The following is a 24,234-nucleotide window of genomic DNA, read 5'->3' on the forward strand; positions in this document are numbered from 1 at the left end:
CAGCCCTAAGTGACAGGGTCAGGTTAATTACAGAAGTGGAATTACCAATCAGGAAGACCCAATTAAGAGTAAAGGCTTTCTTCCCCCACTTCTTTCTGCTGTATGATATCCTCATTTCCATCTTTGTCTGCAGTTTCAGAAAGACTGCCATCACACACCCCACCCAGTACAGGGTGCTGAATTTAACACTTCAAAATTGTCCAAATGGGGAAAGCACAGAACTTCTTCTGCCCTGAGGAATGATTCAGACAAAAGTGAGACCCCTAAGCACTACAGAAAAAATAAACAGAAGATGCATGCTGAAAGGAGGCGCTCTTTTCTGAGGTAGTGATTCATCCCGGTGACCACGAGGCAGCCAAACCACAATTCTTAGTTACCAAAAGAGGTCACAGGAGCAAACAAAGGAATTCAAAAAACTAAAGCCAAAAAAAAGTGCTTTTTTTTTTTTTTTTTTTGGATAATGTGGTTGTTGATATAACTTAAAACCAACAAAAAACAGCAAAACAATAGCATAAAATTCTGTAAGATGAAATGTTCAACAAGAAGAGAGGAATGGCCCATACTTCTGGAAACAGTTTTCCTTAAGTCTCAAATGGAAGTAAGACTTCAGACTGATCTCACTTGAAATTGCTCCTCTTTACCTCAACGATGAACTCCTGGTCTGCATGTCTACGGAACAACCAAAATGACTTGACAGCTCCTGCAGCAACTAGGTTACTTCAACCCTCCACATTAATCTTCAGGCTCCTTCGACAAATCATTTGAGTTTGTTATTTGATAAGTTCTTTCCTCTACTTCTGCTGCCAGAAGTCAGAAGCAGTCCTGGAAATTGTGTGGTTTAGAAATATTACCGGGCAAAACACAGGGAAATAAATCCAAGAAGAATCTCAGATCAGTGAGAGACCCTTAGTGTGAACCTAAAAAGATGAAAGTGGTAGGCTTTTACTTTGCTGACACGTCACATTTCTGGACTAGAAGCAGTTGTAAGGTTATCTAGGTACACTACTAACATTTCAGCCATTCAGACTGACATTTTCCCAATGAAACAACAATTTTATTTTGGTGACATGAAACTGTTTGACTATTCTAAGAACAAAACTATGAAAAACTAATTTTGCCCTGGATGAAAAAAGTATCTCCCAAATACTATCACAGCTATTTTACTGATAATTTTGTCATAGTCATGCTTTGGAATAAGGACTGCCTATTGGAAATGGTAAGTAGGTTGTGAAGTTGAAGTATATTTCTAAATTATGGTGTTATGTCCAGCACCCTTCTGAAATTTAGTTTTATGCTTTGGCAAATGTTTGCAGGGTTAATGTAGCAGAAAGCAGTGCCCTAAAGATTTCTAACTTGCCCAAATTCCTGCACATTTTCACCAGGATGGTAAAAGGCATATCCCAGAAGCTGTTCATCTGCTGCCACAACTAAATCATCTTGAAGACAGACTCACCTGAATTTTAAAAATGTACTTTAGAATAGAACAAGGTATTTTCCCCATAGCCTTTTTCTCAGAAAACGCTAACTAATTCTGACTCATTTTCTGAAAGAAAGCAAGAAAAAGAATCAAAGAAAGGAATCCAGCCAGGGGCAGATGTTTAGCATGGAATATTTCAGCCTAAGAGTTAACGTCTAGCAGACTGGTGAGCAGCCAAACACAAGTTTTCGTAATGACATGGGAAGCTAGGACAAAAAGAATATGAGCCATTTTGCAGATCCATTGCCATAGAGAACACTGGGGAAAAAAAAAAAAAAAAAAAAAAGAACCAATATCAGTTTCTGTTCTTTATTTCAGAAAAAGCAAGAGGATGTCCTCATACCACATAAGGATGTGGAAGTAGATTCCTATTCATTAGTAACTCAGGACGAGGATAAACGACATGTAGAAGGCTTGATTAGTTTTAAGTGAGCATGCCTGCATGATTTTCAACATAGCAGTTCTGAAAAGAGTTGGCTAAAAGCATTTCTGGGTCCCTTATATTACTTTCTAGTAAGTCTTCAAATACCAGGGAAATTCCAGAAGACTGAAAAGATGATGATGTTCAGCAAGGGCAAAAAATGTGACTCACAGTAAATGGAGAACAGCTACCCTGATGTCAGATCTAGGCAAAATCACTGTGCAAAAAAGTAAGGAATTAAGACCAAAAATATATTTTGTGCCATTCCACACCTTGAATATGCATCATGCAAGTGATCACAGGATATAAGCTCTCTAATGCTGCTGTGAGAAACTTTGAGACCAGCTTTAGTCAACAGTTTGGGTTTGACTCCTTCAGAATTAGTAAGGACTTAAAATCATAAAACATTCTTATGAAATAACAGACATTTTCACTATCAATAACGTGCTCTTTCAGTGGAATGCAAAAAAATATTTCAGATAACTAACTTTGTGAATTACAGTTAGAGCTTTTCATAAGCGGAAAATCATAATTAACAGCAGTGCCAGCAGGATTTGAAAGCAAACACACTATTAAATGGTTTCATCAATTATTTTCCTGTATCTAGATAAAAGAAACACAAACGGTAACTAGAGAGTGGGGAACTGGATCTCAGAAGTCAGTAGGATCTGGGTGATGGTTCTGATGAGACTAAAACTGAAGGGATACATATAGAGTAGCTGCCTTTGTTTCTAAGATCATGCTGAAAAGTTTGAGAGCGTGCAGTAAAGAGCCACGCAAATCACTTGACGACTGGAGAAAATGCTGCAGAGAACATTAAAGAGTTCAGGCTGCTTAGTTTATGAAACTTGTGAGGCAGCATGATTTTGCTATATGAGTGCCAGAGAGGGAAAATGCCATACCCTAAAGAGCTCTTTAATCTAATGGAGAAAGGCTTTATATAAAACAAAAGATGGGAACTGAAGCCAGACAAACTAAGATTTGGGAGAAAAAATAAAAAAAATCAAAATGTGAGTGGAATTAAGGACGCTCTCAAGGCCTCAAGGCAAGTGATAGATTCCCCCATTTGCATGTTTTCAAATTAAGACCAGAGGACTTTCTGGAAAATAAACAAAGTTAATATGTGCCCAGAAACAATTATTGGGCTTAATACAGAATAAATGCTTGAAATTTCATAACCTACATTCACGCACACACAAATTGATAAAAAATGTTTCTTTACACTTTGACTCTATGAACCTATTATCTCTTAAGAAATATTACTGAAAGATGGTGCTATTAGTCACTTACAACTAATTAGTGCAACTCCCACCCCTTCTTTTTAAGGGAAGCGCCCCACAGTTATACTTCATGCTCATTTCACAGTTGCATTCTGTTTGTTCATGTTTGCTGTCATCCACAATTCCAGCAATTAGCCATGAATATGGCTGACTTCAAACAAAAGAAAAATTGTCAAGGAAAGAGGAAGAAACAGCAATATAGAAACAACAAGAACCAAAAAATAAATAAATTGCACATTCAAAAAAAATAAACTTTGAGTTGTCTTACCACCTGGAAACATCATTTTCCCAAGTGATGTGGGGAAGCAAGAAGTTCTGAAGAGTTTAGTAGATCAAGGCTATTTAAAACAAGTTCTTTATCCCTTATACTCAAATGCTTTGAGGACTAGGACATTGTCTTTTGGGTTCATATTCCATTTCAGCTCTGTATGATGGTTTACACTCAAAAGAATTTAACCCCAATTCAAGCAAAAACAGAGAGGATCTAAATTTCAGTTGTACCCTTCTGTGGGCTATGTGCATAAATGCATCCATGTACTTCCACGTAATAGTGTATGTATTAACAGTTCTTACCTGATGGGATTTTAGCATCTGAAATATACTGATGTCTCCAAAAACTAATGGCAGATCTTTCTCTGTTCTGCAGCCGACATAACCTCTCAGCCAGCCCTCCCCTGCAGAGAATAAAGGAATGCTCAGTTTTGCCAAGAAGCAGGATACAGTTTTGCCAAGTGACAAGCCATAGGACATATGGAATATGTATGCTTTGACCCTAAGAGACAGAAACATACAGGAACGTTACATTTTACAGATTAGCTCTCCTCATTTTGATTTTCCAGTGGATACACTCCCAATAAAACACAGTTAGGGTCAATACACACAATAAAACACTTTTCCACTATCTGGGTGTCCACAGCCTTTAAAGCTTTCAGAACTGTCTCCAGCACAAGGATTGTAAAGAAAGGTTCCCACTTTCTTCCTCTGCACTTTCCCTGCTCTTATGCACATACCACGATAGCTACTACAGACAATTCTGAATTTGAAACAAACACCCTAACTGGTTCAGTGTAACCACCAGTTATAACAGGTTGTTTTTTTTTTTTTCCTCACAGATTTGTTTGTCTGTTGGCAAGGAGTGATCACAGAAATATTCTTTTACCCATACTTGACCCTATGATTCATTTCACAAGCTGGGTCAAGTGTGCAGTTTCAGTGGTCGGAACATTCTCCGAGATGGAATTAATTCAGCATTCCCAAGGTGAGGAGCAGAGGAGTGGCATCGAAAGCACAGACATTTAAGGTAACACTAAAGCAATTCCTACCCTTGGATTCAAATTCAGGAGATGTCAACTTACCTCTTTAAAACCAAAAAGAGCATGTTGGAAGCTGGTTTGGGGCTGTTACAATGAGCTTTGGAATAGTAAGGGAGTATTTGAGCGTTTTTCTTTGGCTTCAAACAAGTTATTTGCATTAAAAAGCAATTTATTCTTTCCTTCAAGTGTAAGTTTCCCTACAAGATCTAGTATATATCAGTAAAGGCTTCCACTAAGCTAAATCGTGTCCTCAGGTAAACTTAGTTTGGGAATCAACAAAAATAGAATAAGGCCAGTTTATGAGTGCATATAAATGGGATTATTATTACTATTATTTTAGAACAAAGATCAAATAGCTTGGAAAAGCTCATGCTGCAAATGAGAAACTGGGAGGAGCCACACCTGTGGAAGGAACAAAGAAGGAACTAAAAGGACTAAGCAGCACTTCAAGGAGCCTGTAAAAAGTCTCTTTGGTTAGCAATTACTAACAGCAATTTCACCTGCAGAGAAAACAACAGGTTATATGATAATGAATTAGCAGTCTCAGCTGATCTTCTAATGAGCAGCTATCTAATTTGCGAAACCATAACTATCACAGGACTTGCTGGATAGCACGGCAAAACACCGTCATAGTGAAGCCCACAGAACGAATACTCGGAAATACAGGAGCCAGGTTTGACCCAGAATGATTTGTCAAAGTTACGTAGTTTATCTTACTGCAGTCTCTTCCATGGCCACAGTGGTTTAGGCAGGGAAGAGAAACTCAGACTCTAATTTAGCATCTTTCAGAGGACCGAAGAATTCCCCAACCCCCACGATAAAGAACCCACAAGCTACATGACTTGCTATGTTACGGAGGAGAACAAACAAAAACCTTTAGGACACCTTGGGCTCCAATGAACTTACAGAGAAGCTTAACAATGTTCTTTAATCCTGCTTTCAACGTGGATTTTAAAACACATGGGTAACTAGTACAGAAAAGTGCAATGGGTGCTTTGGTATGCAGCAGGCTCAAATTAAGCACAGACCTTCTTACAGGGTAATTTTGTCTGCTGCTAATGCCCTGCTCAGCCAAATTTACCCAAAAAACGTGAGCACTTGACACTCAAGCCTTACTGCAGCCCTGTGGTTGAGGACAAGGCAGTTCCACAAACACCAGCCAACTGCCCACCCAGCTCCTCCTCCTGCCCGGCTGCTGTTCTCAGATGCAGCTCTTCATTCAGCTTGGCTGCACCATCTACCCATGCCGTGCTGGAACATGGTTCACTTGAGTTACGTTTAGAAATACAGCTGCTAAATGCATTTTGAATTTGCTTGTTTGCTGAAGTCTTGCATGGGTAGGTCTGCAACTGAACCCTGTGGCTGGACTACAGCAATACAGAAAAGAGCGAGTAGCTCAAAAACTTGTTCTGGTGGATGACAACTGTTCAGCAGAAGTGTTCCAAAACCTTATTTCATTTCTTCCACAGACAACGTTCAAAGAAATGTATTTTCTTACAGTGCTTAAGGTACCTGCACAAAAGAGCAGCTCTTAAAACCTCGGTCTGATTTTCCCCCTTCCCCTGAAGAGGGTTATGGTTGTAAGCCATATTGCTCCATCTATGGCAGAAGCACTCCATAGCATGACGAAGTTCCTGGTTTCATGGCACATGACAGAAGCATACAATACAAAAAAAAAAACAAACAAAAAACAACTCTTGTGTCAGGCCTAATATACCTACCAGGCAAGGTCTTACTCTGACATGACTTCACTGCACATTTGCTAAGCGGGTCTGTATCAGGACAGCAGTTACCACAAGGTCCATGAAAAATAAAACCATGTCTTTCCTTAGCGGCCCCTTGGCTAATAAAATTGATAGTTGTTAATACTTATCCTTCTATTCCAATTCCAAAATGCATTTAAAAAAAGTTTAAACTGCAAACATAATAAGGCATTTGCACCTGCCTGGTTGCAGAACATCAAATATAACCAACAACGTAGTTCTGAGAGGTTCTCATCCAGCCATTGGCATTGCTTTTTTGTTCTGCCCCTCTCTCCCTCCCCCGTCTTTCATACGTTGTGAAACTGGAAAATACAGTTCAAGGACATGCCATGCACAAAAGGAATTTTGACGGCAAAAGAGAGAGTTGGTAGTTTATGGTTCATTTCCCCCCCCTTCTTCTAAAATGTAGAAACAAGAAATTTAAACATTGCCCCAAAACCAGCAGAATCAACCCATTTTTAGCACTTAAGAAAATGGAAAAAAAAAAAAAGAAAAAAAAGGTGCATTCTGTTGCATATTTTGACACATTTTGAGACAGCGACACTTGAGAACTATTAATGCCTTCTCATATAAGACAGGTGCCCACGCTGTTCAAAATGTTTGTGTATACGCCGTGAGAAATTGTGAGCAGATGAGAGAGATAACAGAGCTACAAAGCTTACACAAAGCAGAGCGTGATGTTAAGCAGGAGCCAGCTTCGGCGTTAAGAACAAATTTCATGTTTTGAGAAGAGCAACACTGTTGAAATTACTATTACTTTATTCCCAGTTGCACCCCTGTGGATTGTTATACACCTAATGAGCTTTTATAGTCAGTCTCTGGTAGTTAACTCAGTTCACTGGGACTAGCAGGCATTCTTCAGCATATATTCTATCCAAGAAAGGGGCATTTTGCTTATTTTTGGTAACACAAAATAAATATTTTTTTTCTTTTCACTGTCCACGCATTCTCCCTCTGAAAATGCCCTAGCTTTTCAGCGCTGTGTGTTTGGTTCGGGTTGCCAGATACTAGAGGTTTTGTTGGCACAAAGGGTGGAGACTGGATTCCACAACGCAAAGTCTCGTTGCAGTTTCTTCATGTACCCAGCTGCCCCAAGGAGGTTGGAGAAAAATATCCAGATCCCTTTTTTGATCTTATGATGCATTTAACTGTCCTACATGGCTAACCCACCATCTGGATTGTGTGTGTATATATAAATGGGCAAATATATTTTTATTATTAATAATGATTTCTGTAATCAAGGAAACTGACAGTCTGTATTTAAACAACAAAAACTTTAATCTGAGATGCATACCTTACTGACTAGCGCTTTGAACTTAACCCCAAAATAATGTTTTATCGTGAGCAAATTTAATGCATTTGGCAAACTGTTAATGCAAGGGCTGCTCAACGAAGCCAAACTGCACAGATACAATCTCTGCTACTCACGACCTTTTTACTTTTAATCAGGAAACTCTTAGTACAACTGTTTTGACCCTTAAAATCCCTTAAGGTAGATTCAACAATTGGAAGTCCACGTCCTACTTCCCTACTAAAACTGAGCTTGTTGAAATACTCCACCGTCCATGTTCAACAATATCCATGTGAAAGACACAGGTTTGCTGACCAAAATATAACTCAGCATCAAGTACAAAAGCTCAGTTTCTGGAGGTGCTCCTTTCCACAAAGATCGTATTCTTCTGGAGAAGCTGGCAGCCATGGCTTGGACAGGCACGCTCTTCGCTGGGTTAAAAACTGGCTGAATAGCTGGGCCCAGACAGAGGTGGTGAATGGAGTGAAATTGAGCTGGCGACTGTTCACCAGTGGTGTTCCCCAGGGGTCAGCGTGGTGGCCCATCCCCTTTAATATCTTTATTGAGGATTTGGATGAGGGAATTGAGTGCCAAGTCCTGCACTTTGGCCACAACCCCATGCAGTGCTACAGCCCCGGGGGAGAGTAGCTCAAAAGCTGTGCAGAGGAAAAGGATCTGGGGGTGCTGGTTGATGCTTGCCTGAACATGAGCCAGCAGTGTGCCCAGGTGGCCAAGAAGGCCAAGGGCATTCTGGCTTGCATCAGGAATAGTGCAGCTAGCAGGACAGGGAGGTGATTGTCCCTCTGTACTTGGCTCTGGTGAGGCTGCACCTCTAGTACTGTGTTCAGCTTTGGGCCCCTCACTACAGGAAGGACATCGAGGCCCTGGAGCGTGTCCAGAGAAGGGCTGTGAAGCTGGTGAAGGGCCTGGAGCACAAGGCCTGTGAGGAGCGGCTGAGGGAGCTGGGGGTGTTTGGTCTGGGGAAGAGGAGGCTCAGGGGAGACCTCATTGCTCTCTGCAGCTGCCTGAAAGGAAGGTGTGGGGAGCTGGGGGTCGGCCTCTTCTCACAGGTAACCAGTGACAGGACCAGAGGGAATGGCCTCAAGTTGCACCAGGGGAGGTTCCGTTTGGAAATGAGGAGACATTTCTTCTCAGAAAGAGCAGTCAGGCACAGGGAGGTAGTGGTGTCACCATCCCTGGGGGTGTTCAAGGAAAGGCTGGATGTGGTGCTTAAGGACATGGTTTAGTGGGTGATAGTGGTAGTATGGGGATGGATGAGCTTGGCAGTCTTTGCCAACCTTGATGACTCTATGAGTGTACCACCCTCTGTCAAACATCGCCACATAGTGCTAATCCCTAGTTTAAAATTCCAAGAAGGTTAATAGCAAATGGAAAAAAGAAAGAGCATTAATGAGTAGGCTGCGTTTTTAAAAAGCCCTTTTCAATCTTTTTTTTTTTTAATTGCTAGAACTCTTTCTGTGTTTATTTAATGAAGTTTTAATTCAGCACGGCAAGTACTAAAAATAACCCCATAGAATTAGATTTAGATAAGTTTACTCCTTCCCAGACTTCAATTCCAATTTAAGAACTGTGAACACTTACACATCTGAGTCGCCTCCTCAGATACACTACTCTCAGAAGTCCATGCACTTCAAAACACTGTGGATTACTTATATATATCCATCTTGGGACTGAGCAGTTAGTGGTTTTCTCCTTTCAAAGCAATGACAGGTCTCTACTAATATTTCCAAGCTAACTAGTAAAATAAGTTATTTCTGTAACAGTCAGCTGTTCAATTCCACTCCAGGGGGTGCTCACTTAAATGCTAGCGCTGACAGTCACTACTCCGTGCCCCTTTACTGTAAAAAACAGCATGGGTACATATGTAAGATATGGGGCCCACTCCTCTCCAGTGCAGGAGAGCAGCTGTTGACTTGGTGAGGTAACAAGGGCTCTGAAAGAGTAACTTGGTGTACGCATGAGCCCTACTCAAGCTCTGGCTCAACGCTTAGATTTATAAACATTCACCTTGGATGAGTCCCCATTAACATGATCATTGGGGTAATTTTGTTTGTTAGATGTGGACATGCACAACCAAGGCATAGCACTAGTTCTTTTCCTATGTGATAGAACAAGCAGACAGCAATCATTTTAATTCCCTAAAAAACTTCTTCAGTAACTGTGCTCTGCTACAAGTTCTGGGTTCTTTCCCTTGGAAAGGAATCAATGTTTCTCCCAAACCACAATTTCCACGTCAAATGAACAGCATCACGCCGACGTGTAAAATGAAAAGAAAACAAAGATCTGTACTGTAACACAAATGATCATTTCTAACACACAGCTATCAGACCTCCAGTCTTATGAGTTCAAGGATTTGGAGCCTCTCTCAAGAAATAAGCCCAAAGTCTTTTCTGGTCTGTGTGGTCTCTTTGATATTTCTTTGTTCAACTGTTCCACAAAGAAGCTCACCTCCATAAAACGTATGTGGAACAAAGGTACCGTTTTCAAGAGCCACCACCAGCGCGTAAGAGACAGAGATTTATGTGTTGCTGTTATACCCTCATGCTGCTTACGGATGTGTGTAAGAAAAAAACAGACCCTATTTTACAGCCTGCTGTCGTTTGTGCCAGCTCCTTCCTCCCTTGGCATTTTCCTTTATTTTCAGGACCTCACTTGGCCTTGTGTGACCATTTTACTGCATGCAGAACCAGGACATTCTGTATTTTTCCCCTCTTTTGATAAGGCAAGTTAATTTTAGCAGATGAGATCTGTAAGTGATCTACTGGCTTAAATATATAATTATAAGATAATTAAAATGGAATTTCCTAAGATTTTATTTCACTATTAAGCTAAAGAGGGCCACATAAAACTAGCAAATAAACAAAACCACACATGCACACAAAAAAACAAGCACCCTCCCCCAAAACAAAGCAGTTACTCTTCACAACTAAAAGCTCTTGCAGCATGACAGATTTAGATGAAGTAGGGTTAACGTTATATAACTTCAGATATCCATTTCCTGCACTGAAAGCCAGACTTTTTGTTTAGCTAATGGAAATAAAATTTTACTAGAAAAAAACAAACAATTCATAAAGCCTTCAAGAGAGGTCTTCTTGTAGACAAGAAAAGCTGAGTGAACACATTTTGATTTTTTTTTGTTTACAAATACTGAACAAGCACAGTTATTGGTTTAACCCATGGAACAAACTGAGACTTTCAATACATTATTTCTCTCTTCTTTAACATGTGAACTTTGAGTGACTTGGAACTGCGCAGGTTATACATTTTACCTTGTATTATTAGCATTAATTCAAAATCTGAAAAAAAACTTCCTGAAAATGGTTATTTGCAGTGTATATACTCTCACCCTTAGGTCTGCAAATCACTTGCATAATTTTCCCATGCAATGTTGACTCAAGCTGAGAAACTGAAACTTTGTGGTGGAATAAAAGGGCAAGAACATCTAAAACCAATACCTCTTGACCTAATCACCAAGCCAATTTATCTCTGTATCAAATACCACTATTAGCACTTCCTCACCAGCTACTTTAGTAGCTCATCAGTGCAGTACATTGACATTTATCTCTCAGCATACCTTGGAAAATTATACTACTTCCACTCCCTCTAATTCTCACTTCTATTTAAATAAAAGGAAGATAGCTATTCAAGATGGCACATAAAACCGATGTTTAAGGTGAGGATGTCCAGGCGCTTTGTTTTGATGGTTGTGAGTGAAAGAAATCTTTCTTTCTGCTACTAGGATGGCAGAGCTGGCACCTCCTATAGCACTGCCCTTCAGGGAGATCTAGAACCTGACCATGGCCACCAAGAGCCCTGAATACCAGTGCTACACAGACCATCCAGCTCTACCCTGCAAATACTGGCAGAAAAAAGAGCAGTCTCCATGTAAACCAATTTTGAAAACAGAAACTAATATTACAGTGGATATATGAAGGGATGCTTGAATTTGGTAAGAAGGCACAGAATAGATCAGACAATTAGTGAGGGTAAAGTTCCCTAAGCTGGGTCTTTCTTTTGTGCAGATGCTAATCACTTTCCAAAGCCCCACTAACTACTGACAGAATGATTGCAACATGCCCCTTCATATTTCACCCATCACAGCATTGTGCATGTTGCATGTTTCTTCTGGGGAGATAGGTGTGCTTCTAATTTTCTTTCCACTCCAACATGTTGCTATTACACTCAGATTTCTAACCCCAGCATTAATGAATAATTAAGCTAATTTCTAATAATCGGCTTACCTCTGAAGATTTGTTGATTTGTTGTTTAGGTTAGATCTCTTTTTTTTTTTTTTTTTTTTTTTTGTAGAGTATGGCAATTATCTTTAATAGGATCAAATAAATAACACTCTTTCCTCCCATCTGGTCAACTGCTCCCTTCCAATTTAGGACCAAGAGCATCCCAGGCAGAGAGGTTGGGTAGAAAAATGCAGTCATTGAGGTAATAGGAAGATAGCTGCAATCAGATAATGAGAATATAAATGCAAACAGCAGCAGAACTAAATAATATTGGAAGACTGTTACACATGGTATAAGACCTTCTCAGAAAATAGAAGCCAGAGTTTCTATGTTCTCTCTACTTTTTGGAAGTAGCTGTAGTCACCTCAAAAGGCAAAGAGAATAAAATAGAAAATATATTGTTGTTTTCTAAAAAGTTGAAAGGAGAACACAGGCAGCCTACTCCAGTTAGAGCAGGACTTCTCCAACCAGTACACATACTAAAACCATCTGCTTTTGGATTTGAACCTCTCTCACAGGAATTCACACAGAAAGACCATGGCTCTATCACTTTAACACCTCCTGTCAACCCTGATTTCACTAAGCACCAGCTTGGAGGAAAAAAAAAATAAAAATAAGCCTGGTTAAGCAGACGTATTTTTCCACGCATTGCATAGTTCCCAATGGTCCAAGTGGGAAGGGAAACCATGGACCAGATCCAGCCTGCAAAATGAATTCCCTTGTTTATTGCTTTTTCTGCTGTGGTCTCAACCTGCAGTAGAGATGGGGAAAAAAGAAGGGGACAAGCCAACAACTGCTATACAGCTTTTAGCTATATAAGCAGAAAGAAGGGATCATCACTTCATTGACCAAGAAATTGATAAACCTTTCCCCAAACTAGTCTTCAGCCTACGGTGCTGAAAACCTAAGCTCTCCTATCTAGTATACAGACTCTTATATCCAGTGGTAGCACATAAAATGAAAACATTCTCAGTCAACAATGAAAGGAAAAGTGGAAAAGAGACATACAAAATTAATGCCCTGAACAGGAAGAATGAAAAGATGAAAATGATCTGGACAAGCAAATAATTAGACAAACAAAACTCATCTGAGGAATTTCCTGCTTGCTTCTGTGTTCCAAAAGGAACCCAAGGTGGAAGCACAGAATAGTTTAAAAAAATAAAATCAAAAATACCCCAAAAATCCCCCCTGCATGCTGTCCTTGTCTACCCATTCTGGAGGGATTGCATTCTATATTGAAATTTTGAAAAAGAAATAGATAGATAAATCAATAACACTGATTATTCTCTTATATAGCCATTTCAGAGTACTTTTACTACAAAAACACATTTTTGCACTAAAATATTTGATACTAAGGGTCACCAAATGAAGATGGTAGGTACAGATTCAAGTCACATTTAAGCTACGCAGCTCCTAAGCGAGGGATGTTATTGCTGCAGCCAAAAGCTTTTATAGCTTAAAAAAAACACACACTACTGGACAAATCCATCAGGGATGACAAAACACTCAGCCCCCAAGGCAGTAAACTGATGAAAGCTCAAAGTGCACCAGGGCAAAAAATACCACTATACACTTGTCTTGTTCTTAATACCTTCACACATACTTGCTTTTGGCCACCAACAGGCATTTTTGTCAGTAAAGCTTTGGTCTGACCTAGTACAGTTCTGTTTTTATGTTTTTAAAGTAGTAAGTAGAGCTTGATTGCACAAGTACTGTAAGTATAGAGATCCTCAGTAATTACATCTTTTAAATCTGTTCCTTCACTCAACATTTTGAAGTAGCCAAGAACATTTTAAGAGGAAAAATAAGGTATGGTTATTTCTCCAAAGTGCTTTTTAAGTGCTTCATTTTCTGATTGATTACTGTATTGAATCAGCTGTAAAAAGTGTAAGAACGAACCATATTGTTAAAGATGCAATTGGTATCTACAGCAGCACTGTTCGGAATTTTTGTTTCTGTAATTTGAGCCATGCCCTCACATATATCATTTAAATTAAAGCAACTTTAGTGAATACAATATAAGAAACTACTATTTCTGTATTGTAGCTAGCTAGGAAAATAATGAATCGTGAACATCAAACTTCTGCTGCTCAGTTTCTGGTGGTTTTCTTTCTGCATCTTTTAATACATTTAATTAAGTCAAAAAGATCTCAATTTCAGATAAACAAATACATCACACCTTTGCTTAATTATCGCTCTGTTTTGCACTATTCAGCACTATTAAACATCGGCCCCTTTTATACAGTATTCCAGATACTTTTACCCTGATAAATCTGGAAAGGACTAAAAAAGTAAGAGGTATAATATTTTCACTATATATCTGAGGAGGCACAAAGCAATGAAATGATGACAAGCTAAAAGAGAAATTATGTTACAGTTATGAGAGTATGTGTACTTAAGGCATCAATAAAAGTACAAAACCTGTATCAATTTGTATAAAGGAGTTCAGATTGAGAATTTTGAGCACAAGTTTTAAAACAACAAAAAAAAGTTGTTTCTTGTCTTCTTTGTTTACAGATAAATGATATTCTTTAAAGTTTTTGGAGTTGGCATCTTTAAAGTGTTTATCCTTGAAATGCGTTCCTACTCTTCTGTTAGTTAACTTGTATTATCTTATTTACAATACAAAAGTTCCTTAAGAAAGGCAAAACATTTACCTCAGTAATTTCTTCTTTTTAGCAGAATCTTCTGGGGTTCTAGAGGCCTTGCCCGACTGTTTCTTAGGAGTTTGTAGAAGGGCCTGTGCAGACTTCAGCCAGTCACTGGCAGGTCTTGTCGGAACTTCCCCCATAATCAATGCCAAACTTGACTGCAATTTCTTAGTGAGTCCTGGATTAGTGGTCTCTGTTTCTACTTCTTCCACGCTGTCATTATCAGATGAATATTCAGAAATTTGTGTTGGAGTCATCTAAACAAATAAAAATAAAAAGCTATTTAAACAGAATGCTAAGGAAATAAGCTAATTCACATGGAAAAAATCTTGTTTACTTTCTAGTACAGATTTATGTAGCCATTTATTTATGTTTCCCAGCAATACATAAATTAAATGACAATTTATTGATTAATATAACTTGGACAAGTTCACTGTAAATGCATATTTATCTTTTCTAAGCCAGTATGAACTGCTGAATATAAAGACCATCTGGTGAGGGAAAACTGTGATGAACTTATTTTTTTAAACAACTAGATCTTGAGAATTTATCAAAAAGATAAGTCAATGCCTATCTCTATCCAAAGTCTATCTGAAGTTTCCAAACAGGTGTCAGGATTAAAGCAAATTTTCAGGAAAATAAAGAGATTAATGATGAAAGGGATCATGACTGGCAGGAGAGCTGAAGGAAGATGAGCTGTTGCATCTAGATTCAAGTAACTAGGAAGGTTTGCTCCTCTAGTCTGAGCTGACAAATCATAGAAGCATAGAATGTCCTGAGTTGAAAGGGACCCACAAAGATCATGGAGACCAATTCCTGGGTCCCCAAAGGACCACCCCAAAATCAGACCATGTGTCTGAGAATGAGAATGGTCTGAGACTGTTGCCCAAATGCTTCTCAGACTTTTTTCTCAAGCTTTCCCTAGCCCCCAGCCTGATCCTCCCCTGTCCCAGCTCCATGCCGTTCCCTCGGGTCCTGTCCCTGTCCCCAGAGAGCAGAGCTCAGCGCCTGCCCCTCTGCTCCCCTCGTGAGGGAGCTGCAGGCCGCCATGAGGCCTCCCCTCAGCCTGCTCTGCTCGGGGCTGAGCAAACCAAGGGACCTCAGCCATTTCTCATACATCTTCCCCTCTAGACCTTTCAGTATCTTTGTAGCCCTCCTTTGGGCACTCTAACAGTTTTATATCTTATACTGTGGTGGTTTACATATAAACATATGCCTCTGTGTGAAACTCAGAAATCACAGCTAGCAAAAAGTATTGAACAATTCTGTTAATATAAATTTGACCACTAAAGCTAGCGTTGATGCATGTCCAGCAGGCCTATGGCTTCCAGTGGAGGTTTCAGAAGTGTACATCCCAGACTCAGAAGCCATCAAGCCACATCCACGTAGTTCCAGGGAGGATCAATCCCTGGTCAGCCACAAGTGCTATCAGCAGAGTGGAGCCGAGGTTCCTAAAAACTTGCTGGCACTCTCTCATAGAAATTCACAGGACATGCTGAACCAAGAAAGGAAGGATGAGAGGAAAGGGTGCAAAGGCCCCAGAATAAATCTGGAACGGGAGATGAAAGGATTAGGAGAGTGCTGACGGGGAAAAATCACCTGCTTTGGCTCAACTTATCATATTCTCCCATAGGGCTCCCGCACAGGCAGGGCATGGCAGCAGGTTTAGCACCCTGAGGTAAGCTATGCAGAGTTCAGTTGTTATGTAAATTATCTCTTGACCCAGTATTTCTTAACTAAATAATATTAAGCAAAAATACTTGGAAATTCTATAAAAAATAAATGTGGAAATCAGTCAGAGAACCACACAGCCATTTATCCTTGTAGAGCAGTGCAGAAGTGCTGTACAACTGCTTGCTTCTAAATAAGAGCACAGACACAACTCATTCAAGTCATGTTTTAATGAACCAAGCCGCTTACTGGAGGAGATTTTAATGGCATAATCTGGCCTGAAAAACTCCAGAAAAGCTGACCTACAAGCCATGTTTGCCGTTCCTATTTTGGTTACATTCTCCCATTGTTGTAAGCTGGTTAGCAACTCAAGTGCTGGTGGAGCAAGCACTGGAGCAGTCCTACCACAGGGACTGACTCATGCAAAACCCTTCTTTGGAGCAGGTGAGCTCCATAACTCATCCCTGATCCTTGGAAGAACCAAAACCCAATGGATAACTGCAAAGTATTTGATTCATGTTATCAATGGGAAACTGGAAAAAAAAATAAAGTTAACTTTGCTCCAGATAATGCTGCTCTGATCACAGAATAAATGAACTTGTTTAACAGCTCTCCACACAGGTTGTCTGACGAACGGCTCAGATAAAACTTTAAAGATAAAAGGCGAAAGGGAGGGAAATCACTGCATTCGCTAATGGTGTATGTTATTAATTAGTGTAATCATCTGAAACCAACATTTCTCAACTGTGCACACAAAAAAAATGAATAAAGCTATTGCCAGTTCTTTAAAACATTCTTCACGTAAATGATGAGACACTGTGTTCGTGTCCTAAGAGCTGACCTAAGTATTCTGGAAATTGGAAGGACCTTTTAAAGCTATCCAGAGAAGAATTGCTAAAAGAATGCAATTCATATCAGCCTGTGATTTTTCTGTTTTAAACACAACACAGTCAACATTAGTCCCTTGGCAACAACATTTCTCTGAAAACAAACTCCTTCCACATTGGAAAGGAGCCAGAAGTAAAAGATTTCAAATAGTACAAAAGCAGCAACCAAACGCTTCATTCTTAAAACACCACTTCAATGCCCTCTTTTGCTACAGGAGTGCTCTAATTTTACTCAGATTGTTACAATATCCAGTTTGCCTAAAAAAGGATGCAAACCTGAAGTTCTCCATGCATGCAAAACACAGATGAGGAAAGCCCTTGGGATGTAATTAAAGTCAAGCACATTATAATCCCACTGCCTGTTGTAAGAGTTAAGCGGCTTTCTTAAGTAAGGATTGTCTAATAAATCATTTAATACTTCTGCTAATATTTATTACTGTATACTTGTTTAGACTTAACTTCCCCAAGGAAACCATACTTTGAGGTTTTTGCTTTTGGATTGTTCGCTTGTTAGTGCTGTTTTGTGTGTGTGTTTTTTTTTAATTGGTTCCTTGGATTTTTTTTTTTTTTTTAAAGAGGAAGCTATAAAAAAGAGAAGAAAAACAAAGAACAAAAACTGAACTTTCCAATTCCGTACATTATTTAACGTCAGCCGTCAGAAACACATCCTGAAGAGGAAAATATTTTCAAAACTTACAGACATGATTTTTCAAGTAGGCAGTATACAAGATGGCACATCTACCAACATTATGGTGGTAGACAGATGGCCAAAAAAATAGCAATTTAATTCCTTAGGTTCACTTTAAAACAACCATTGATAACTAGTGAACAAACTGTTTATCATTTATAAGTATCCTAAATATCATGAAGCCGAATTTTCAAGAGGTTTTTGTTTTGTTTGTTTTACAATAACGTCATCCCCAGTAGTATCACTATGAGTTTCTGAAGAGCGTCATTTGCTAAGCACTGAGAAGCATCAAATTAAAAGTAGCTGACATTTCCACACTGCTATTACTTTGAAATAGTGATTTTTGTTGTCACGGCAGAGGGCACATACCCTACCCCAGCTCCCTGACTCAATTTCTCCACCTCACTCCCTTTGTTCAACCCCTGAGCCCAATCTAACTACCTTCATCCTGGCATTTTCCACGGCTGTCCCCCATATAACCTCATCACTCCAGATACTCCGCAGTAAATTGTCCACCAATATTTACTTTTCATTTCCAATTATAACCTCGCCACAACACCTTCATTTATCTTATGCTAACCACTTTTCCATTTCCAAGGTCTGGGTAGAAAAAAAAAAAGTGGGAGCTGACTTCATACTCTCCATACTCTCTCACTAAGATGATGACATGGCTCATTTTGTTCACTTTTAGAATAAATGGATTTGCTCTGCACATGGTTTCCTTTGGAAGTGTTTAAATGCTCCTCTTCCACGGCTCTTTATTTTACATGGAAAAATGACCAACATAAATGCACATAGTATTGCCATTATTTCCACTAAGATTTGTCTTTAAGAAAAAAAATGTCAGTGACTACTGCAGCTGAGCATCCAGAACCCTATCGAAGATAAGCATGTTTAAATCAAAATGCATTAAAAGATAGCTCTCAAGATAAATTCATTTATGATGTGTTTTTGACAACGCTCACCAGTACGTAAGGGATGGTACAAACATAGAAATAGGTATCAAAACGAGAAACAGCAAATTTGCCCCCACTACTAACAAATTAAGACTGCTAAATGTGTATATATATATATATATATTTATATATGATCAATTTAAACAGAAATCAAACAAACAAAAGCACACCCCCACACCCCTCAAAGAAATGGCAAAATCCCATCCCAAAGCATTCAATGACAAAACTGATTTCAGTGAAACGAAGATAACCTCCCACGAGTTGCCTGCGTACATTTTGCACCCAGGCAGCTGAGTAGCTAACACACTGTTACTTCTGCAGCCAACTACCTCCTCCCTCACCTTCAGGAGATTTGCTTCAGCTGTTACTTCACCTTGAAAACCTTGCAAATTCTTTGGGAGTGCTTTTACAATCTGCACTTTGCAGCACTAGCCCCAAGATGATCTGAAAAAAAATTACCTGTTGACTTTAATGACAGAAGCAAGAAATAACTGTATTTGATCACCTTAAAAAAGACTTGATATATCTTATTAATAAAATAGCAATAAATTAACAAGAATTGTTAAATCTCCATTTGAGCTTTCTAGTTTAATTAGAAATTTAATTAGAAATCAGGATGAGTAGTTGGGAGAGTTTCTCACCCACTTTTGTTCTCCTTTCAAGATACACCATTCAGTGAGAATTTTCTGCAGAAAAATTTCAGCACGTACACAATGTCTTTGTATTGGTTAAACACTTTCACTTGTTCAGTCATCTCACAGTCATGAAGTGTCATAAATCTTTTTCAATTAGTAATGAAGACACTCTGCAGATATAACACTAAGTAAACACACACTGATATTCTGAACGAGCCCATCACCTGAAACTAAGATGCTTCAGCATGTTGTAGCATGTTGAAGTTTTTTATTTTTTGTCTGAATCTGTCATTGTCAAAAAATGGCTGTCAAATTCTGACTGGATACTGAAGTAACTTTTTGCAAATGGAACTCACTTAGTCTGTCACTTGCCTCCTTAAAAATAATAAATTTCTTCCCTCCTATCTTACTGCACCTTAGCTCACACACAAGAATTAATATGGTTTCTCAAATGGCACACTCCAGGAGCCAGGCTTTTTCAGGGTCAGAAAGCAAAGCTTTGTCAAAAAATGGAATTAGTATTTGAGAGTTTCCAACATTGATCATTATACTTAAAGAGGTAAATCAGTCTCGTTGCATTCCCTTTCCTACTTCTACTTTCACATGCCTTTACTTCTAACTTCAGAAGTATTTTCTATTGTCTCCTGTTGCTCTCATGGACTTTTTCTCCTCCCTGATTCCCTTATTCTTTGCAGGATTCATTTGCATTTCTTCTAACTGCCTTCTCATGGTAGCTCGCAAGATTGGTGGAAGCTGGCTGATATTAACAAACACGCAGGGTGACACTGCATGACTATCCCACCACCTTTCACGTCTCTGTCATTTTCCTTTCTGATAAGCAATGCTATGTTTGAATTAGATGTTTTCTTTGCATTTGAATCCCTTTGTACACCTGTGAGCAGAGAACTTCAACTGAAGGGAGATAATAGTTTGATTTTCTATTTTGCACAGTACTCCCCAAGAAACAAAGTGAGCAGAAAAGCCGCTGAATTTGCTACAATGAATATTCACGAGCATAAATCACCAGTGCAGTGTGTCAAAGGCCCAGGCTATGCTAACAAATGCTTGAAGCTAACTCCACCAGAAGCTGCCTTGCAGGTTTAGAGGGAGTAGGAGAAAGGTAAAAGAAATGAAGTTTCCCCTTCTTTTAATTAATCAATGCAAAATTAATTCAAGCAATGTGCACGCAAATACTACAGGATATTATTCACCTCTATAAAGATAAAGACATATAGGATTTAAAGCCTACTATTCTCCCTACAGCTTTATGTTTTCTGAAGCTTTAACTGAAGAATTGAAGCCAAATATTTTCCTATCTTGAGAAGTAATTCGGCTTTTGGTAAGCTAGCAATGTTCAGTCTACAGAGAAAATTCAGACGCACCATCGTACTAGCAGCTGAATTTTCATGAGCAAAGCTAGGTGTGTGCCGCTCTGTGGGTGGGGGACCCCAAGCTTTCTTCTCACAGAAGAACCACAGGAACAGCACAAAAAACACATGGGGTTAGGTAGCAGCGCGTGGGCAGAGATAGCTGTATTACAAAAAAGCACAACAATGAAAGACATAAATCACTAATAAGATATTTTTGGACCTGCAAGCCCAAACCGACGCAGCAGATTAAGTCAAGTTTAGTATCTGGAACAACCACACGGTGTTATTACAGAGGCAGCATATATTTAACGTGGATCTCAGATAATGCCTAGTTGTTTAGCTGCGCGCAGCATTCCTCCGCAGCACACGTGCCTGCACCAGCTGAGCTGTCCTAAATATTTCGGCGCGGCGTTGGCCCAGCACCCTAGGAAACTGCTCGGCCTGCTCCCTACGCGTTGGCATTTCATGGCTGCCATGGCAGGAGGAGCACCAGAAGGGCCCACACCGAGCACCCTGCTGCGTTTGAGGGTGTCCCTGTGAGACAGGCCTAGGCCTCGGGTGCCGCCCTCCACAGCCACCGCTGCTCAGCTCCAGCGGTATTTCCCTTCACGCGGACAGGGGAATGAGCTCCTGCTATCTCCCGCACGCCACCACCCCTGGGCTGGAATGCCGTCGGTATGAGCACACAGGAGATCCTTTCTGCCAAGCGGCACAGAAGAATGCTGCATCTACTGGAATATGGAGGAGAAGTGTAGGCAGCAACGCTGTCATTATTCAAAGCAGAATTTGGTCACGGACTGCACCCTCATCTCACCTTAATGGTGTTTTGAGGCCTTTACACAAGCGCTTAGGACGTCTCCTCTATGACTAATTAGAAAGTATTCATTACATCCAGCAGCCCAGTGTTTCTTATCACAAAGGAAATTGATTCATGATTATCTCTAGAGGAAGGAGGCCAGCTACTAAATCTTGAGCACCACTGCTAACACTGCTGGGCTTCCCTTTGGAGAGCTCATGGGGAAGTATCACCCATGTCTGACCCCATTTATTCTGCAAACTCAGTCCAAAATTACAGCTGCATGAGCTACTGTCTTAAAAGGTTACCCCAAGTACCCACATGATTCAGCCCAAAGCAGAAACACTGATATCTGTTATCAGACAAAGAGCAAAATAGGACAGTTTCCGAGACACTTTTAGGAACTGAAAGAGTCAAGAGGTCTTTGATATAGAAATTAATGGGATGATATGCCTGCTGCTGAGTCCATCAGTTATTATCCATCAGGCACCATCAGCACCTAATGAGCTTCCTGCAGGATTTCTGAAACCACAAAAAAGCATGGAGGGCAATGCTGACGGAGTAACTCAGCCTGACACTCTTCAAAACACCAAGAAGCTGAAGCCCAGTACCTAAGCCAGCACACCGGCGTCTTCTGTCTCAAATGAAGTAATGATGAAAAAATAAATAACCTGTACCATCATTCAGCAGCTCCCCTATCTTGGGTGGATCATACTGCCTTGAATTGGAAAATAAGGTGATAATTTGGATTACACAGTATTTTTTTTTTTTAAGGGAGATGCATGTTCTTGTTTGATTTGAGCTCTCTCACACGATCCTGTAGGATTAGAAGGCAGTATCCTACATGCAGCACTAAGAGTTTTAGAAACTAATGACAAAAAATAGAATATGATTTTACACAGAAAACTTGATACATTAACATGAATACCTGATCTTTGAAATAATAGCCTTGGGAGGAACACATTTAAATCATAGCAAAAAAAAGCCAAACAGGGTTTTTATAGCCCTAATGAAAAGATAGCATTTTAACAACTTTTTTTTTTTTTTGGCAGGTAAAACGTAATACACAAAACAGCAAGGAAGAAGAAATTGAAGCCATAACTTTTAATCCTGAGCAGAAACCTCAGCTTTCACAAGGCAAACAGGTTTAGCAGGCTGTGCCTCTGGAGATGCATCCACAAGCTGTTCCAGCCTGCCTCTCCCAGAACAGGTTGTTCTGAGGCATGGATCATCCAACCGAAACAGGTGAGGCTGCCTTCTCAACCCAAATACATTTTTATACCGAGCAAGTAAGTAAAGCAAGAAGCACTGCATTTATTTCCACGTGTGATCTTTAGATGTAGAATTAAATGGTGATTCTGAATATAAGGCAGAACAAAACTCCTGTCTGCTGGGCACAGGAGCAGGGCAGAATAGCAGGGCACAGGGAGCTACCAAGGCACAAAATGGCCAGGAAGCAGCACCTTACACAACCCCGGTTAAGGGATACAGATTCATACTTTACGGAGTGTAAGGAAAACCCTTCTGCAATATTGGCATCCATACTGCTCGTGCTGCAACTGCACCTCTTAAAAGCATCATTTTAGTAATTTAATTAGGCTTTACCATTGAGAAATCCATCTATCACTTCCTAATTTTCTAATATTATCACTGATCTTGCCATCAGCCTGTGATTTGAGTAATAGTCAACTTCTAATAGGGCCAATAATGCTGAAAAATCTCCATATAGATAGCCTACAAGTGCTTTTTCAGCTTTGTGTAATCATTTTCCCATCACACAAAAACATATTCAGTTTCTCCCAGTGAAAATGACTGGGTGTTAAAGCCAATTTGGACCACTTTACACATACTGTAAGCCAACATTAAATGCAACTGAATTAATGTAACCCTTGCTCTCATTCCTTCCTTTAAAAAAAAAAAAAAAAAAGGTGGTGGTAGGGGGGATGCCACTTCACGTGTTGCTTCTTGCAAACTACTCAGGGACAGAACCAGGTCTCTTCATACGCAACTGTGTATTATCCCACGCAGTTGAGCTCTCATCTTGATAAGGATCCTCCAGATGATAGAGACCCAGGTTTTCAAATATAAATACCTGACTGATAGGACATGCAGATAATTGCATCGTTTCACACAGAAGCCTCAGCATAACTTCATGCACTGAAGTTTGGACACAAAAGAAAATTTTAGTCAATTATAATACCACTTAAACAGGGCTTAGTTCTTGACACAGAAATAGGCACTTTCATGTTTCCAAGGAACAGATGTTATCTCATGGTGTGATAACCTACTTTCACATTCTTGTTTATAGTTATTCACTTAGTTTCATTTATTAAAGTTGGTGGATTCGGGCCCTGAAACCTCAGCTGCATTGTCTCTATTTAAGGTGATGCTGTGGTAATCCTCTAGGTTAAAGCTTGGATGTAACAAGAGGACTCAACTAAAAGGTATGATTAAAAGCCAAATTATTATTTATGAGCTAAATCCTAAAACAACTAGACTAAGCACCTGCAGGATTCATTGCAAACTGTTAAGGGAGGAATTGCAGCTCCATCTTCAAGAAGCTTTTTTGGTTTGTTCCAAGTCTAAAGAGAGAACAAATACTTACAATGAGAGTTAATCTCTTCTACTAGACAAACAGATAACTGTGGGGAAACAAGCTTTCAGCAGTAAACCCTTCTGTAAGTCCCTGTCCTAAACATTTGTCAGGTTTTTCCTCCAAATAAACCAAATAATCTAAATAAATTCTTTCCTTACAGTGTTATTTCTCTTATATGCT

At 39.6% G+C, this 24,234-nt stretch overlaps 1 protein-coding gene across 5 annotated transcripts in view; it reads right to left on the bottom strand.

Moving 5' to 3' along the window:
- Positions 1-24,234, bottom strand: part of SPIDR (scaffold protein involved in DNA repair) — a 200,983-nt gene that overhangs the window by 133,054 nt on the left and 43,695 nt on the right. For all 5 annotated transcript variants that reach the window (XR_014690366.1, XM_084511319.1, XM_084511317.1 and 2 more), the window contains exons 6-7: positions 14,462-14,712; positions 3,752-3,852 (exon numbers count right to left, since the gene is read on the bottom strand). Coding sequence is in view for 4 of the 5 variants with exons in the window: in XM_084511319.1 (XP_084367445.1) it covers positions 3,752-3,852; positions 14,462-14,712 (352 nt within the window). In the remaining variant the exon portion in view is untranslated. The remainder of the gene's footprint in view (positions 1-3,751; positions 3,853-14,461; positions 14,713-24,234) is intronic.

The sequence above is a fragment of the Aythya ferina genome (assembly GCF_964211825.1).
Source record: "Aythya ferina genome assembly, chromosome: 2".
NCBI lineage: Eukaryota > Metazoa > Chordata > Aves > Anseriformes > Anatidae > Aythya > Aythya ferina.